The 19,559-nt window shown below is 43.2% G+C and overlaps 1 protein-coding gene across 5 annotated transcripts in view; it reads left to right on the top strand.

The window, feature by feature from the left end:
- LOC126212812 (uncharacterized) overlaps positions 1 to 18,203 on the top strand; it is an 83,187-nt gene extending 64,984 nt beyond the window's left edge. For 4 of the 5 annotated variants that reach the window (XM_049940222.1, XM_049940220.1, XM_049940221.1 and 1 more), the window contains exons 5-6: positions 9,296 to 9,507; positions 17,618 to 18,203. In XM_049940222.1, coding sequence (XP_049796179.1) covers positions 9,296 to 9,507; positions 17,618 to 17,762 — 357 coding nt within the window. In that variant the 3' untranslated portion in view covers positions 17,763 to 18,203. The remainder of the gene's footprint in view (positions 1 to 9,295; positions 9,508 to 17,617) is intronic. The other variant, XM_049940219.1, reaches the window with a different exon arrangement.
- Positions 18,204 to 19,559: the final 1,356 nt, after the last annotated feature.

Here is a 19,559-nt window from a genome sequence, read left to right as displayed (position 1 = left end):
GTCCCCTACGTTGATCTTCTTGCATCTTTGTATACACTAGTGGTTGATCAGTTTTACAACAGGGTGCCCATTTTCTGTTATTAAATTGTATACATTATGAATTCTTATATCACTGTGGTATCTGTTAATGATTACTGTGGTGAATGTTTTTAAATACGATAATATTCGTGTCATTAGCTGTTGGGAGGCGGAGGCTACTGCACATGTTACAATCGGCATTCTCTTCTCTGTGTGTTCTCAGGCAGACTGCCTATTACCTCAGCCACTGCTGGTGGCATCAGTAGTCTTGTAACCGGAATCTGACACGATTGAGAGACACAGGCCGACTGGCAGTGGGCATTGACGGTGAGTCACAAAAACCCACAGAAAGACTGCCCCTGCGCTGCCAGCTTTATAGGGCTCTAGTGAGTGCCGAGAGGCTGTCACGGCGGGCGTGGCAGCAACTGCAGCAACGGCAGCACTCTCGGCAGCTGTTGTCTGCGTCCACGTTTTCTGGTGGGCTGTCCAAATTGTCGGACCGGTATACCTGATAACCTCCCCCTGAAATGGGCACACAGAGCCTGAAGTGCGCTGGCCGATGTTTAGGGAGGTGAACGGGTGGTGTCCCGTCAGTGGAAGTGCCAACTGGGAGAAGGAACACAGGACGCCAGGCACTGCACTGGGGAACTGCAGTGTGGTGGATGACCGTGGACCGGCCAGAGGCAGTGGTGATGTCTCGACATCCGTACCTGTACCGACGGGAGCTGCCGCCAGTGTCCTAGAGTGCAAATGGTACTCGTGACGTGGAGGGACACGTTAGGGCGGGGACTCCAACTCGGAGTGATCCACTGCTGGAGGTGTGGACGGAGTTGGTTCATGTGCCGACATTCTGAACCTCTCGGGCTATCGACTATCGTAAGGCACCACCCACGAGTGGCAACCACTGTAGCTGGCATCTGTGAGGCTTTTGCCCCATAGGAACAGGCTCAAACAGCCGGACTGGTAGGGCATCCTCCTGCATGTCAGGTCTGGGGTTACTTGAGTTGGCGTGCTAGGAGATGGAGGAGGGTACACGGCTGATGACCATGAAGGAGTTCTGCCGGGTTGTGGTCATGGACGGGGGTGGACCTGTAAGTGCTCAGGAACACCGTGAGTGCTGCTGTTGCCGCGTTTAACATTTGTTGCTTGTACGTGCACACCGGCAGCTTGCTTCACCATCGGAGGAGGGGTGAAATGGAGGGTTACACAGGTTTTTGATGCCATTAGCGGTGCAGAGCTGTTCGAAGGCCGTAGGAGTCAATTGAAGCCCGTTGTCCTTGACGGTGGTGCGGGGTTTCCCTTCATTGGCAAGAATCTAGAAGGCCATTGAGCTTAGCCACTCTGGTGGTGGATACCGTGCTGGCCACCGAGAGGTAGTTACAATAAGTGTCCTCAACAATAAGCCACGTTGAGCTGAGGAAGGGGCCGGCAAAATCTAGATGAATGCAGTCCCGAGGGTGACGGTGAGTAGGCCAAGGGGCGAAAGACGGGTGGAGCGAGGACTTTCATCTGAGACGTGCCCCAGTGCCCGTGATGGAAGAGTTTCAAGGCTCGAATGCATGAAGTATTTGGGTGACAATATGGTGGGTACCTGCTTCTGCATCAAGCAGGAGCACATTGGAGATGGACATACGAACAATGAGAGAGGCAAACGCAGGCCTAGACCTTGGGACCAGATGACTTTTAAAAAAAAAGTGGGCCACCCACGGAGGCCACAGTGCGACATGCCGCAAGATAGGGAGCATGTGTCTGCCACCACATGAGTAGCAGTGATGGGAAACCCATCCAGGGTGTATTGTCATACCATATCGATGTTAAAAGCAGGAGAGCTCCAGTTTTTTAAACACTGTGTCTGGTCCTGAGAGTAAGTGTGGGAGGGCATCTGCAATTGCATGTTGTTCAGTAGGCTTGCACGTGATGGTGTAATTGTAGAAGCTAAGGAAAAGGGCCCAACACTGTAGCCTCTGGGCCATCCGCTCTGGAAGCCGAGATTGAGACCCAAAGAGTGCTATGAGCAGTTTGTGGTCTGCAACGAGTGTATACCACGACCCAATTACGTACACTTGGAATTTCTTCAAGGCAAAGATGATTGCCAGTGCCTCTTTCTCGATCTGGGAATAATTGTTGGGCAGGCATCAGTGTTCTGGGTCATAGGTGATAGATTGCTCCGTACCATCATCATTATGATGTGCCAGCTCTGCACCAATGCCATAGGGAGAAGCATCCGCAACCAAAACAAGGGGGCTTGATTAGGGAAAGAGGGGTTAAGGCAGTGTGCAGAACATAACATGCGCTTCAGCTGTCTTTCTTTCACATGTTTGAGGGGCTGCATAATGTGTGCTGCCTGCAGGAGGAACTTAGACTAATAATTTACTCCTCCAAAAAAGCCTGCAACTCCTAGAGGTTTTGGGTATGTGGGAGAGAGTCAGTAACAGAAACGTTATGGCCAGTGGGCTGACTCCAGTCTATGGGGAGCAAGTGGGCCAGGTAGACCACATGTTCCTGGAAAAACTGGCATTTGTTCAGACTGTACTTGAGCCCTGCATCCCAGAGTGTAGTAAAGAGGGTATGTAGGTTACGCAGGTGGTCTTGGCACCTCGTATGTGTAACAATTAAGTCATCCAGGTAATTGGTACAAGCTGGGATGGACATGGTTAACTGTTCCAGGTATCTTGGGAAGATCATTGGAGCAGAAGAGATCCCAAAAGGTAAATGCTTGTATTTGTATTAGCCAAAAGGCATATTGATGACGACAACGTGTTGTGATTTCTCATCTAGTGGTATCTGTAAGCAAGCTTCAGCAAGGTCTATTTTAGAAAAACATTAATCTCAAGAGGAGATCCTCTTCATGTGGTATGGGATAGGTTTCTCCAAGAGCTTGGACATTGATCGTTGACATAAAATCTCCACAAAGCCAGAGGGAACCATTTGGCTTTGGTTTACGACGAGGGGTGTGGCCCGAGCACTAGTTTTGACCAGAGCATTGTGAAGGCAATAGAATTAGAGCTTAAATGGCTGTCCGTAAGGAGACTGGAAGAGTACGTGCGTGAGAGAAACGGGCACCGCATCTAAACGTAAAGAAATATGTGCCTCAAAATAGGTGGTGCACCTCAAGCCAGGCTCAGGGATTCGGAAGAGGCACCAAGTTCCTGGAAGGGGACTGTGTCTGAGATGACCTGAACTTTGTCTGTGATGGAGAACCCGAACAGTGAGACAGCATCCACGCTGAAAATGGTGCCACAGGAATGACTGTTGACAACACGCAGCATTAGCAGCTGTGTAACCATCTTTCAGGTGGCCATAGTGCTGAATTGACCTCTGAGGAGAATAGTGCAGTCACCGTATGCGACCAGCTTGCGAGAGGGCAGGACCGACACTGAGTAATGTCGGGAGATTGACCGGGGAAACAGTCGCTCCCGTGTCTACTTGGAAACGAACGTCCTGACGAGTAGTTGTGAGATCAGTAAACGAGTTGTGGGTGCAAGGATTGACCTGGCCAACGGTGGCCTGAAGCTCGTGTACCAAATGCTGACACAAGTTAGGAGTAGGGTTAGACTGATCTGATGGCAGACAGTTCAGAGACGTCAATCCTTGCTACAAAAATGGAGTGTACCCACAATTGGGGTAGTCTGCCGTTCAGGACAAGAAGACAGACCCGGTGGTTGTGCCAACACGGCTGCACTAGCTGCTCAGAGGTCATTGGCACATTCAAAAGTAATGAATCACGCTGCCACCGTCGGGACGATGGCTGGCGAGAATTTGTCCCCGTGGCAGCAGTTGAACTGCAGCGATCTGGGTGCTGGTCTTAAGATGTTCATTTGCTGACTGCGCCATCTCGAAAGAGTGCCATTTTCAGTATCTCGTCAAAGAAAACTTGAGGGCTTCAGTGCAAACATCTGGATTGGGAGCCAATTGAACCACTTTGTCACGGATCAGGGAATCGCCATATGAAGTTTTGCAGGACGGATTAGCAAAGGTAAAATCGCAATGACGACTCGGACCTTGCATATCTGTCACCCACGATCAATAAGACTGGTCCACTTGTTTCTAGTACTGATGTAACTCTAGGTGCAATGAAACCACGTACAATAGTTGTGAATTATAGGTCAACAATAATGAACACATTTTCTCGAAAGTGAGTGCAACAGGGTTTGACAGGGAAGCTAATTTCTTAAGTAAGAAAAAGGTCTCCGGGGAAGCCGAAGAAAGGAAGAGCAGTTGTTGGAGACGGGCATCAGAAACCTGAAAAGCAGCGCAGTGTTCCAGCTCCTGTCAATAAGTTTCCCAAACCTCCTCGGTATTGTTAAATAGTGGAAATAAGAGTGGGCAAGACTGTCTGGTATGTGACCACAGTTGCAACCAGCCGAGGGCATCGACGGTGAGTTGCAAAAACCCACAGGATGACAGCTATGGACAACAACTACTAAGACAAAAACCACAAACATATACGGCGGTGTAAAAGTCCGAAGAGTAAACCAGATCGATAGTCTAGACTTAGCGAGATCAGGAACCGACAACAGTGCATACGATGAACAACACAAGAGTGCAGTCAAAACAGGACTGGCTTCTGAGCCGCTGCGCTGCCGGCTTTATAGGCCCCCCGTGAGTGCCAGTAGGTTGGTGTGGAAGTCGTGGCCCACACGTAGAGCAGTGACGGCGACAGCAGCACTCGCATGTTATAGGGGGCACCACCTAGCAGCTGTTGTCTATGTCCATGTCTTCGGGCGGGCTGTCCAAATTATCGAGCCGGTATACCAGTTGTAGTTCATCTTTTGCTCAACCTTTGACTCTCTCACTTGCGCTGAAGATGACTTGACCAGTCGCAGTAACTCTTTTATTAAAATGATCGGAAAGGAACATGCTGTTTCTGAAGGAGACATCAGAACCTGATAATAACAGGGTCATTTAAGGAAATATTGTGCGTATCCGAAACAGCACCGACAGTACACCTGTGGACTTTTGTTGTGTAAGGTTTGTTTCTCGACTGTCTGCATTCAGCGGTTGTTATGCTTATGGCAGGTTCAGATGTGGTAATTAAGTCTCTCCTTGTCTCATATCCGGATGGTGACTTACCTGGGAAATCTGGTAAACTGGGAATTCTTGGGGAAATTTAATTTGACAAACTGCGTATTGGCTTCTGTCTAGCATTCGTCTGATGATTTTACTGACGTTTCGCCAGCAGGAATGGCTGGCATTGTCAAAGCTTCACCCTACATTGCCGGTGGTGAACTGGAGCCGAGCTCGCGGCCGCAGACTGTATGTACCTGGCGCACTGATGACCGAGGTCCTCTTCGTGGTAATTTCTGGTGCAGTTCTCCTCTTGCTACCTGCGACAGTCGTCGCTGCAGTATGGGAAGCCAGGATCCGTTTACTTTAAGGCTTTCCGCTTCCTCGTTGAAGCTATTTGTGTGTTTTGTATTTCTACAGCTTCTCTCAACAAGTGGGTACGATAGTGCTTCTCTACAGCCAGAACTTCCGTGTCGGCAAATTTTATTACGTGGTCGGTCTCGCTCAGCGCGTGCTCTGCCATAACTGATTTCTCCTCCTGCCCCAACCTGCAGTGTCGCTTATATTCTTTGATCCTGGTGTTGCTTGATCGTCCAGTCATTCCGACATAAACTGTTCCGCATGTGCATGGTATGTGGTTTATTCCCGACTATGCAAGTGGGTCCCTTTTCTCCTTTGCTGGTCTAAGACACCCTTCGATCTTCCTTGTCGGTTTGAAATTAGTCTTTCGCCATGTTTGCACAATATATGGCCGATTCTGTCTGTCACTCTGGGAATGTGTGGCAGAGAGGCCGTTTCAGACATTTATTTTTCTGATTTCTTACTTCACCGAGTGTTTGGCTCTGTTACACTTCTAATATAATTTGTGGAATACCCATTGCTCCTCAGAACACTTTCCAAGTGTTGCATTTCACGTGTGAGGTGCAGCGGCTCACATATTCGTTCTGCTCATATTAAGAGCGTATTAAATCATACCTCTTTCCTGGCTCTGATGGTGGTTTGATAGTTTCTGCAGGTACTAGTCCGTGGATGTCAGTTTTTGATACATGTTGTGTCCCAGGCTTTTGCCATCCCTTGTGACCAGAACACCTAGAAATGGCAGTTTTTTATCCTTTTCTACTTCCATGGTAAATTTTAGCTAGCCACATTACCTCCTTAGGTAGGGAAAAGCAGTAACTATTTAAGTCTTCAGAAAAATGAGTAGTTCTTGTATATTATTTTCATTTCCACTAAAAAATATGTTGTGTGATACGTAATATGCAGATTCAAAATTTGTAAAAGGCGAGCTAGCTATCAGTTATCATGGTGTGGTGAACTTCAATTTTCCTTTGAGTGGCTACTTTACCCCAGTTTAAAGGTATAATTCTTCTCTGTTCACTGGCATATTATAATTTTCAGGTTAGCCATTATATTGCAACAATTACAGTAGTAGTTTGTTAGTAAGTTGCCTTGTGGTGAAAGACATGAGCTGCACCAAGATGGAAAGTGGAAATGACAACTCTCCTAGTTTTCATTTTAAAGTTATTGTTTTGTGGACATAATTCTGATACCTCAGGCTGTTGTTATTTTGTTAATTTGGTTAAAAATGTGCTGTATTCAAACACAATGTAATCCTGTTTTCCTGAACACATTTAGACACGTCATATTCAGTGGGTCTCATTTTATGTCTTAAAACTACATTAATTGTAAAGATTGAATTGTTCACTTTGGCTTTTTTATCTGTTCATAGCTTGGGAGCTTGCAATTTTTTTGCCTTTGTAGCTTTTTTTTTTCCCCCGGTATCACACAAATGAAAAATATAGCATTTAGTGAGTGCAACAACATAGGTTTTTCCTAATCATCGTTTTTTTTTTTTTTTTTTTTTTTTTTTTTTTTTTTTTAATGAAAACTTGAGAATTGTGGGCAATATTCCAGCAAATTTGTGGAATATGACATACTTTCAAGTTGGAAACAAACGCAGAAAACAATCTGTTCAGTTTCACCTTTACAGTTAATGTACTTTCTTTTTTTTCGGGGGGGGGGGGGGGTGAGAGGAGGGAGGTTCTGTGTGTGTGTGTGTGTGTGTGTGTGTGTGTGTGTGTTAAATACATCTTGATTTGTGGAAAGTGTAGGTTTAAAAACCCACATTTAATTTGCAAATACAGAAAAAAAATGAGCAGGAGCTTCCAACCCCACCAAGGTTGTTATTGCATGTTCACAAGTTCCAAGTGGTCTTGGCAAATGCTGTGTGGGAAAACTGATATCCATTTTAGTATCTGCAGTATGTGAAACTTTTGTCATCTGTAATTTGCTTGGTTGAAAGGCAAGACATAGCTAGAAGAAAAGCTACATCAAGCAAAAGATTGGGAGTGACACTGCAGTTTCTCACAATCTGAAGAAGCTACGAAGACCTAAAAGATCAGCTGCTTAATTTTGTGTGTTGGGTTGTGTAATCCCTGAAACATGTCATGCCAGCTACAGTCTCTTACATGAACAGTTAGTGTGCCATTATAGTGGTCGTATGACGAGTGGTTTGATGCAGCTCTCCGTGCTAGCATATCCTGTGGAAGCTGCCTCATCTCCGTGTAACTATTGCACCCTACATCCACGTGAACCTGCTTTCTGTAGTCAAGCCCCGGTCTCCCTCTGCAATTTTTATCCCTCCCCCTTTCTCACATTACCAAACTGGTGATTCCTTGATGCCTCAGGATGTACCCTACCAACTGACCCCCTTCTTTTAAGTCAGATTGTGCCACATTGCTCTTCAAGGGGACATTCGTCATGAGCTGTTAAAGTGTCTTCAACTTGGCCCCTTTTCAATTGGTGAAAGTTAGTAGAGTTCATGCCACTGCAGAATGTTTATGCTTGTGCCCAAGCTTGGGTGCTTAATAGTATAGTGAACCATAGCAGTAAGCCGGTCGGTGTGACCGAGCGGTTCTAGGCGCTTCAGTCTGCAACCGTGCGACCGCTACGGTCGCAGGTTCGAATCTTGCCTCGGGCACGGATGTGTGTGATGTCCTTAGGTTAGGTAGGTTTAAGTAGTTCTAAGTTCTAGGGGACTGATTACCTCAGATGTTAAGTCCCGTAGTGCTCCGAGCCATTTCAACCATTTGAACCATAGCAGTATGTAGCCATCGTAAATCTAGTGTCGATTATGGTGGGGTGTTGTGTTGTGCATAGCTTGTTGATACGACTCACAAAAATAAGCAAAAAGGTTGTACTGTATCCCAATGATTTGCCAACAACTTTTGTGTCACTTCTGTGATGCATTAATTCATTAAAAGTTTGTTTCGTTTATAAACCATAAGTGGGCTGCTCTGGGAGGAGGTGGTGGGGTTGTTTCAGCAGCCAGTGTCTTATGAGCTGATCACATGCTTCCTCTCCCAGCAGCCTCTGCTCAGTGGCCATGTTAGATATGCCATTATTAGCCTCATTAACAAGTACTTGAACCCATGTGCTTGTACATTGTGTGTGTGTGTGTGTGTACACACACGTTTGGGGGTGGGGAGGGGGCACCTGGGAGGGTGAATAAGGAGAGGGAAGGGGAAGAGTAAGGAAGGCGCAAGAAGTGATGGAAAATAAAAACGAGCTGTGGTTTGTGGCACTCCTCTTCCCAGATAGAAAGATTGGATGAAGTGGCATTCATCCAACTTTACGCTGGTCATTCTACTCTGACGTGCAGCTGTTTACTTTGACAAGGGGATCATGCAGTATGTGTAGAATGTTATTTCAGTTCACTAAATTGCAGCTGAGAACTGATGAAGGAACAGTTTTCTGATTTGGCCAGACTCCAGCTTAAGCTCTTGGGTTGGTTTTAGTGCATTGCAGAGTGGCTGGCTCACCAATTTTTAGCTTAGTGAACAGCCAACTACGTGGCTCTGTTGTAGTGTTGTAATATGTGCTTCTTTGAGGTCGGTCTACTTCTTTAAGAATAGACACGTGACAAGCATTTCTTGCAGGTTGTGTGTGTGTGTGTGTGTGTGTGTGTGTGTGTGTGTGTGTGTGTGTGTGTGTTTTTCATGTAAGAAGTTTTAGCACAATATTTTGTTTTATTTTAGTACAGTTTTTCAATTTCTTAATGCTTCGAAACACACACACACACACACACACACACACACACACACACACACACACCAGACTTCAGAATGGGCCCTATACACCACAGATTTGTACATCTGAATAGAGAGCACACTACGTGTTGCTGACCGTACATAGTGAAACCATCTGGATGTGAGAGGTGACGCACAGATGGCAAGACTTGATTCATACATATTGTAATGTGACATTGCAGGTGAAGTACGTGACGCGTCTACGGCCAGAGTGCTTCAACAAGTTACCGCCGGGCCCCGTGTCGTACTCGGAGCTGCCTCCCAGGCAGCTGTACCTGTCGCTTCAAATGCTGGGAGACTGCGCGTCCTCCGCAGCTCGGGCCGACGCCGAAGACCCGGCCTTCTACGGCAGGCTGCTGCGTCACATCTACTGTCTGCAGCAGGAACTTCCCCGGTACGTAGGCTGCCGCCTGTCTCCACGCTGTCTTCGGTAGGCTCCGCACCTGCCACAGACAGAGATCGTTTAGGTGTAAAATGCAAAACACGGTGGAAGCGGTCACTGTATACAGCAATCAGAGTGAATGACAGTCAGACTCATTCAAATGTGGGAGCAAACATGGTTACTTGCACATTCAGTGTAGTCGTAATCTTAAATGCCATGTTATATTGAGCTCACTTTAGGGCATTGTAATATATCTATCAGTTTTCTGAAAATCTGTTAGCTTCAGACTTTATAATGTTTCACATGTAGAAACAATAATAATTGTGACAGGTAACCATCTGCAAGTGTCAGGTAACTTGACACCGGAGGAGGCATAGCTGTATGCTGTGGTGTAGCCAGGAAATGGCAGCTGGGGTGTGTGTTTTGGGCACTGTTTCAGTGGGTATGTAATTTTTGTGCCATGGAGAAAATGAGGTGGGAAAAGAAATAAAAGGGGAAGAACTTGGAGAAAAAGAGGGGGCCCAGTAAGGGGGAGAGGAGGAGGAGGAATTGGAAAGGATTAAAACGGAAAGGCTGCAGGGATGTAGGAAACAAAATTACGGGGATATTCCGATTGGAGTGAGTTGAGCAGGAGTTCTGTAAGACCTCCCTCTCCTTAACTTGGTACGTAGATGCTGTTTTTTTTTCTTTCTTTCTTTTTTTTTTTTTTTTAAAAAAAAGCTGATCAGTGAAGCCTCTTGCCATTATGTTCAGTGAAGTGATTCAACCAAAGTGCTGATAGTATATTTTGTGCCAGTTGCAGCTTTGTATTCATAGGTGATGAGCAATGTAAAAGGAATTGTGTAGAAGCAGTGCAGCTTTAGATTGTGGTTTTTCCATGTTTTGTACTGAATCTCACAAAAATTTATTGAAATATGTATTTTATACTGCATTGCAAAAGATATTGATCTCAGTAAATGAGCAAACAGGTTGAGTAACACTGAGGTTTAAAAAGAGGGGGCATCCTTACAAAGTTGGTTTCCCTAGACACCAGTTATTTTACTGGGGCTGTATAACAGTGTTAACTGAACGAGAGGCATGAGTGAACTAATTGTGATCAGTTGTGGCTTTGATGGCAACTCCGTTAACAACTAAAAGTCTGTCACTTTGTGATCCAGATGGCTGTTATTACTGAGTCACGTGTCTGTTTTATGTACTTTCCTTAAGCTGGCCACTCCCATGCCATTCCCTTTGGCTTCATGTGCTAAGCAAGTGTTTTATTTCTAGTGACTTTAGCATTAGTAAGCTGTTCCACTGAAGTGAGCTGTGGTAACACTCAATACATGACAGAGGTGATGTAAAAAAAACACTTGGTAACTGAACAAAAAGTCAGAGCAGGAAGTGTGTTTGTAGATGAAGAGACTAATCGAGGGGACAAATTAGACCACCTTGAAATATGGTCCGTACTTGCAGCAAAACTTAGTGATTGTAGAAGGACTTACATAAGAGGGGTCAAAAAGAAACTATCATTATTCTATAGATTGACACATTTTTGTTTTCTTGTGGTACCGGGGCTGGCTGGAAGTGAAACATGGACGGTAAATAGTTTGGACAAGAAGAGAATAGAAGCTTTCGAAATGTGGTGCTACAGAAGAATGCTGAAGATTAGATGGGTAGATCACATAACTAATGAGGAGGTATTGAATAGAATTGGGGAGAAGAGGAGTTTGTGGCACAACTTGACCAGAAGAAGGGATCGGTTGGTAGGACATGTTCTGAGGCATCAAGGGATCACCAATTTAGTATTGGAGGGCAGCGTGGAGGGTAAATATCGTAGGGGGAGACCAAGAGATGAATACACTAAGCAGATTCAGAAGGATGTAGGTTGCAGTAGGTACTGGGAGATGAAGAAGCTTGCATAGGATAGAGTAGCATGGAGAGCTGCATCAAACCAGTCTCAGGACTGAAGACCACAACAACAACAACAACCGGGGCTGGCTGTATGGGTGATGTCAAAAGCTATTAAAAAAACTTCCACCTCAAACTACACTCAAACTACACCCGGCGTGGGCGGCCAGCGGGACGCCGCGTGGTGGGAGGGGTGGGGGTAGCTGCAGCCACGCCCAGTGGTAGGCGCAGTCCATCTCCGTCCGCCATGGTGGAAGGATCTCGCGTCCGCTCACGCCGTTGCTCTTTGAGCACCCCTCCCACCACTCGGCACTCCGCCGGCCGGCCGCGCCGGGGTACGACTCGGGACCCAGCGGACATAAATGCCACGGACACAGTGCAGACAGATCATTCCATCAGCACCACCTGATGATGGCGGAATGGTTATCTGCCGAAATATCGTGGAACTTCGACAATCGGATCCGGCTGGTCACCCGAGAACCTTGGATACACCATGTAAAATGTTTTACTTTACATATAGTAATACCTTTTGGGCTTCCCAACATTTCTTTGTGGCTTTGTCTTTCTGCCTATTTCATCCTCTTCTGCCTTGACTATTTCAGGTCCCAAAGATACATCATAACCTCTGTTTCTTTCAGTTTATTCAGGCGTATCTCCTTAATTTCATACCTTTCTCCAATTTCTTCAGTTTTATTGTCCAGTCATAACCAGTAAATTATCGTCAGTCGACATCTACTTGTCAAAATGTATTGCAGTGTAAAGTTTGGTTTCTGAATGTATGCAATGATTAAATTTTGCCCTGTACAGAATTCTGTCTGGTGGCTTCCTGTTTTTTTACTGTCAGTGTTCCATTTTTCCCTCTTTGTTATCCTACTGTCAAATTTCTACTGTATCTAACTTCGACCTGCCTGTTACCCTTTAAATTCACAAATCAACCTACCTAATTAGGCGGCCTAATATTTCAAGCTCCAACCCATGGAATACCATATCTGTTTTTCTTGATAACATCCTCTTGAAAGATATAATTGGGAAAATATTTTACCTCTGGAATACCCGAGACGATGATGCCATCAGTTAAAATTGTGCAGTGGAGTTTCATGTACTTGGGAAATATAACAGCTGTCGTTTTCCCTCGATTTCAGCCATTCACAGTACCAACAAAGCAAAGTTATATCTGCTAATGTTAGGAGAAAGTATCAGCCAATCATGCAGGCATCGTCGTCTCCCACAGCTTCCTCATCTCCTCGAAGTACTGGTGTAAGTAAAGCTGTCAGGATGGGTCGTGAGTTGTGCTTGGGTAGCTCAGACGGTAGAGCACTTGCCCATGAAGGCAAAGGTCCTGAGTTAGTCATGGCCTGGCACACAGTTTTAATCTGCCAGAAATTTTCAAATAAAGTTTTACAAAACAGTTGGGCTTATTTAGAAAATAAAAATATCAAACAGATAGTGTAGGTGGTGCTGTGGCTATAGTCTTACTGAGGCCTGTTCAGAACTGGTGGAGTAATAATTTTAAAGTTTAAAATTCGTGGACTTATTGTACAACTATTGTCAGTTTCAACATGGACCCTTAGGAACCGTATGTGAATCTCTCTACTGTGATAAGTATCTGCTATAGGGAAGATGGCTTTAGCCCATATGCCTTTATCTGCAGAGTTTTAGCTTTGATAAAGGGCAAGTGGTTCAGGTCATCTGCCTCGGCCTCTTGTACTATTTTATTCCCTCTTCGTTTTCTACATATGAGCTGCTATGGACTAAATTTATTTTAATTTTCTTCTTTGTTTTCTTGCGCATTTCTCTCATTATTTCTTGATATTTCTCTCATACCTTTTCTGTCCAAGTGGCTCCAATCTTCTCTTGGGTTTTTCATGGTGACCTTTGGAATCTTGCAGTTTCTTTCTGAGTGGCAGTCATGGAGTAAAATGGGGTTTGCTTGTGTGTCTTCCAATGTCTTCGCACCATGTGTTATCCATCTTTAATTTACCAAAATAAGTAAAGTCTTATTGTCAGTCTGTTGGGATTCGTTCCTTCGATGTGGCCATAGAAAACCATTCTTCTTTTCCTAATCATGTCTGTAATTTTTTTCACTGTGTTTATAAAGGTCAATTATGACCTCTTTTGTGTGGTTAAAAACTCCCAAAATTTTATATATTTTCTTGCAGTAGTTTCTAGTGCTTCCACTGTCACCTTTTTGTTCAGAGTTAAATACTTTGCTGCATAAAGTGTGTCTGCGCGAATCATTATAGTGTTAACACATTCCGGTCGCTGCCCTCAGAAACTAAGAGTGCGCATTTATTGCTGTTACAGTCGGCGCTCGGAGAATTTCCGAGTGCCGCCCCCAGAGTTTTATTGCAGGTTGCTGCACATTATATCTGTGCGGTCACATCTGGAATGGAGTTTTTCGTACTTGTAGTACATCGGACGACTGCTAGATGGTGTTCCTGCCTCCTCTAACCACTATGTGACTCAAAAAAGGCACCAAAACAATTCCCGCGCATTCGTTCTTGCTGTGTGCTTCTGTAGTTCTCTTTGCCACAAACGTTTGTTGTAAAATGGGGGACAGTTTGACTGAAGAGGGAATTCTGAGGCTGATCGAAGAATCTGGATTGGAAATTGATGGTGATGGGTTTGAAACTGAAAATCGTTCTTCTGGAATAGATGGTAATTATAATGGTCAGTCATTGTGTTTAGGAATCACAATTACATTATGGGCAGTTTCACTCACTCTTATCATTTATTTGGAAGGTAATGAGTGTTACGAAAATGAAAATGGGCCATCAGATGTATTAGAAGAGAGTGAAGCTCCCATTCAATGAGGCAGAGGCAGAATGCAACAACAGCAGGAGTCCCAAAGCAACGTTGTTGTGTGGGTAAATGATGATGATCAACATCAGTTAACGCTCTTTGAAGACGTAAGTGATGTCCTGGCACCTTTGAACGCCAAAAACACTGAATTTGACTGTTGAAGTGTCTTAATTGACGCAAATGTCATAGACAGAGACAGAAACAAACCACTACGCAGCAGCAACAATTTCCAAATTGTGGAGGCAAAATAAGATAACTTCCAGAGAGACCAGATGGTGGTGTGAAGAATGTAGTGTAGGATTGTGTCTACCTGACTGTTTCAAGCAGTACCACACAGACAAATTTTGCTCAATGAAAAGAATTGTGTAAATTCAATGAAATAGTTCTGTACATTTATTTTATAATAAATTCTGATTTATTGCAATTACAAACTTTTTTCCTACTTCTGAATTTTCCAGTTTTCAAAATATGATGATTCTGTAAGTATGTGATATCTTTCAAAAAGCTTTAAACAAATGTTGAGATATAGAGTGACAATACAAACATTATCTTTTGGTCAGGAGCCATGCAAAAAGGTGCAAAAGTGTAAGACGTATAAGGGGTTGCAGCAGTCCCTGTAGCCCGACTACAATGTGTTAAGTTTAGCATTGAGGTATATTGATTTCTTGTTACACACAAGTGTACTGAGGTAGTACGCTGTTTCCCTCTTATTAACTTTTGCTTCAATGGATTCTTTCTTCGAAATTTCTTGTTCAGTTACTTCTCCCAGTTTTTCCATATTTAGTGTTGGCAGCCTTAATGTTTGTCAGAAATCAGGTTTTCTCAAAGGAGCTCCGTAAGCCTACTTTTTCAGCAGTTCTATCTGTCTAATTGTTGTTTCCATTAAGTTTGGAAAATATCTAGGTCATCTGCGAATGCTAGATAGTTTATTTGTAGGCTGTTCCTTTCGTAACCTAATCTAACTCCCTCATTAATTTGGCTTTCTGTTAATGATATTCTCCATTCTCTTATACTTTTTCCGGAAGATAGTTTCAGAACAGTGAGGAGAGACCATCTGCCCGTCAGTCCAATTTCAATCTCAAAACTTCTAGAAGTTTCACCTTTAAATTTTACTTTAGAATGGGTGTCTGTTAGCATTTTCGTAATTAGAGCAGTGGTTACACTGTCTAAACCCAGATCATCAGAATTTCAAACAGCAGCTCCATACTGAGTCACAGGCTTTTCTGAAGTGAGTAAAAGTGGTTTAATAATTTTTAGGGTTTCTTTTCAGATACATTATGTTGACTTAAATTGAGAATCAGCTCTAAATGTAATCTGTGTCTTCTAAAAACATATCGATATTAATTGGAGAGTTGTCATTCTGCCGAAATAAATAGTGCTTTTGATGAGATTTTATAGGTAACCGGTATAGTTGTCGTGGTTGTTTTGTTTTACGAGGCCATTTCAGAAAGTAACTGTCATTCTAGCGTGGCACTAGTATTTGTGCGAGAGTGCTACCGTCACCACATCTGCATGTTGTTTGATACAGGAAGTGTCCAGCTGTGGAACTATGAACCTCTGTCTTGCGTGGGTTAGCTTGTTATAACCTCAAAATACAAGCACTGTAGTAATAAATCCTGCGCAGTATGAACAGTAATTAGATTTATTCCAGTGCAAGATGTTCCAGCAGCAGATATTCATCAGCTGTGGTCCAGGTGAATGAGTGAAGGTGCTGAGTGGCAGTGGGACAGACCTTTTTATTTTTTATTTTTTGGTAGAACAAACTTACCGGATGAAGAGAGGAGAGGTAGGTCTTCTGTTGTGATTTTTTTTTTTTTTTTCCAATAAAATTTATGATCAATTCGTGAACATCAAAGATTCACCATCTCTGAATTTTATGAACAATTCCTGCAAATTTATCATATTGTTTGTACAGGGTTGTCCCCAATAACTTTGGCTATCGAAAGTTCTGTACTCGGTGGCTACTGAAATTTCTCACAGAAGTTCGCAAAACCAAATGAATGGGCTTTGTCTTGGACTTCCTTTCATGGTACAACACAGTAGGAGATTTTTTGAACAGAATTGTAAAGGATGACTGGGTGGCATACGTAAGTGCCGGAACGGAACAGTAGTTGATGACATGGGGGGATACAAATTCTCCGCGGGGATACAAATTCTCCGCGCAAGCCAAAGTAAGTTTGCCAAGCTTTGTCATTGAGGTATGCTACGGTGGCTATGCTTTTTGGGATGCCGAGGGTGTGTGGAATGATGATTGCTTCAGCTGTATACTGTGAAACTTTGAAGACACTTCAGCAAGCCATTCAGAATAAGTCACTGTACACTGACATATGGTGTTACGTTTTTGCATGACCATGCTTGTCCCCACAGTGCTCGAAGAACTCCATAGGGATTTTGAAACAATTCAAATGGGACATTTTTGATCATTGCCACACAGCCCAGACTTTGTGCCAAACGATTTCATCTCTTCGGTCACATGATGTTGCAAGCATCACAGAACTTAAACGATGACAGCAAACTTGGAAAGGCATCCAGGTGGCAGAATTTTGTGAATGATGATTTGTAAATGATGATTTGTAAATTAGTGAAATGCAGTGACTAATGCTGAAATTTAATTCCTTTCCATGCAAGTTTTTGTTTACAGCCAAATGGAACTTACTTTCAAATCACTGTAGTAGTAGTAGTAGTAGTAGTAGTAGTAGTAGTGGTAGTAGTGGCGTCAACTTGAAAGACTTGCACCAGGTGAACGGTCTACCCGACGGGAGGCCCTAGCCACACGGCATTTCCAGTAGTAGTAAAACTGCCAATATGAAGTTGACACTATAGTGCTTTTATAAGCGTTGTCATATTGCCTTCTTTCGCTCTCTGAACTGACTTCCCAGCTAGTTGAGTGGGCCCTACAGTTTAATGTGGACTCCAAATCATGGCGGACCTCACATTAACCCTCAAGCAGGTGCGCCTATATAAAGTGCGCCATCCACAAACATTTTCTTGTATCATTCCATTGTTGGTTTACAGTTGCAAGCCAATACCTATTCTTTCATTAGTGCTTCAGTTAAGAAAGTGCTAAGTTGTGCTGTCATATGTCCAAGTGCGCGGCAGTAATATACAATAAACGGTGAGCTAGGTGAGAAACTTATGCTCCTGCAAGAAAATGACCCAGACTACCACCTAGCAGCACAATCTTACAGTGAGTTAGTTGTCTACAAGCACACAGAACTTTGTATTTGTAGCCCCCACTCAGCAATCACACTATTATTGTATTAACTGAAAAACGTAATCAATCTCTAAATATACTAAAAGTGTCACATTGTGTAAACAGAAAAATGTGTTATTACTTGTTACAGGCAAATAGGGAAAAGATCATGTAAATTGATAGCTTCAATAGATGTTTAGAAAAAGTCTCGGATAACACGTGCAAATATTTCATTTTCAGAATGTCTGTAATGGACAGCAACATCATCAAGTGTCAGCTCGTCCACCTGGATTTCTTCTGGAAGTCAATAACAAATGACTTGCTGGAGAGGCAGGGGCGCCCCAACGCATTGCTCTCCTACATGCGGGACCTCTTGCAGCAGTGATGGTCTGCACTCACTTTTGGAATCAAACGCAATAAATAAATATTAAAAATGGCAAAGTCTTCAGCTGAATACAGATAAAGCAATGAACACCTCTTAGCTCCCATGCAGCAAATAATAATGCATTGCAAATACATTTCAATTTTTTTCGCAAACTGTTGTTGTTCTTTTATTATTTTTGAATCAATTAATACACTTCAGAATTTATTGCTTTTAATTTATTAGTGTTCATATGTGAGTATTTAAATCCAAGTTCATCTTTTGTGTGTGCTGTAACCTGAACTTGTTTTCACCAGTGGAAAAAAGCACCATTAGAAATTAGTAATTTTTTTATTAACAGCAAGATAAATATTCCTTTGTATGCCAATGAAAATACTTTACAAAGAAACAGCGAAAATAAACACAATAAATACTAAACATGGCCCAAGTCTTCAGCTGAGTACAGCTAAAACAATGAACAACCTCTTAATTCCCATTCAGCAAATAATAATGCACTGCAAATCAATGCCATTTTTTTTCAAAGGGCAATTAACTTAATTATCTGAGTGCCCTTCCGATCTCTGGAAACTCCATAAGAATTAGAGTAGTCCATCTCATACCACCCCCACCCCCCACCCCCCGTCTCTCTCTCTCTCTCTCTCTCTCTCTCTCTCTCTCTCTCTCTCTCTCTGTGTGTGTGTGTGTGTGTGTGTGTGTGTGTGTGTCTCCATCTCCTCACTGTTGTGTGGTGTACCGTGATATAATTTTGTAGGAACATTGAGTAGCATATGTGGACACAGTCTGCTAAATGTGTTGCGAACAGAGTTGGCTGTAAAGAAGTAATAAATTTAAATGTCATGAATTTTTACAGTTTTACTGCATAAACAGCAAAAATGTAGTGAGTGATAAACCTTTTTCTCCCCCCCCCCCCTTTCATCACCTTATGGGGGGTGTAAAGGAGATTAAATGTCATGAATTTTTACAGTTTTACTGCATAAACAGCAAAAATGTAGTGAGTGATAAACCTTTTTCTCCCCCCCCCCCCCCCCTTTCATCACCTTATGGGGGGTGTAAAGGAGAAATTTTATGTAAAGGTTTGATATTGTGTGGGAAGTTTGTTGCAATTCACTAAATGCTCTTGTTCTCAAATACTGGAGAGAGTTCATAGTAGCTGTACATTGTGTAACAAATAGTGTGGCAGTATGGGTTAAACACATTAAAGATTTTATAAGCTTTGTATTCGTTACTTTGCATTGTATCGTGTAGCATCAACTAATAAAAGCATTTTCACAAGTATGATAAAGTTCAGACATAACATTCCTCGAACATACTTCCTCAGGTTTCAAGATGTCTCACTACCAGATTTTGTAGAAATTAGTCCAGCTGGTTAGTTGTAATGAACTGAAATGCCATACATTTTGCTGCAGTTATTCACACATCTCATTGTTTTACGTGCTATCTCCTGAACTATTGACAGGTAGGGTTTCTTACTCTGATAGCGATTGTTGCCTGACAGTAAAGGACATGTGTGGTAAGTTTCGTTGAAATCGGTCAAATGATTTAGGAGGAGATGTGGAAAAAAAAAACAACCATACACAATTTTTACAGTTGTATTGATCCCATTGTTATATGGAGAGGGTGAAACAGAAGATCGGAAACTCATTATCTCAATTACGTGTCAAAACTGAATCAAAGTTATTAGTGGTGCCATTATCTGTTTCAGCTTCTCCTGTGTTAAGACATAGAATGATTATGAATTCTCTCTGTCTCACCACAACTGTGTATTAGATGTCCCGAAAAAAATTACCTGCTCTACTGTAG

Source organism: Schistocerca nitens, chromosome 11 (genome assembly GCF_023898315.1).
Source record: "Schistocerca nitens isolate TAMUIC-IGC-003100 chromosome 11, iqSchNite1.1, whole genome shotgun sequence".
NCBI classification, from domain to species: Eukaryota; Metazoa; Arthropoda; class Insecta; order Orthoptera; family Acrididae; genus Schistocerca; species Schistocerca nitens.
Note: the sequence above shows the minus strand (reverse complement) of the source record. Positions and strands in the feature narration are given on the sequence as shown.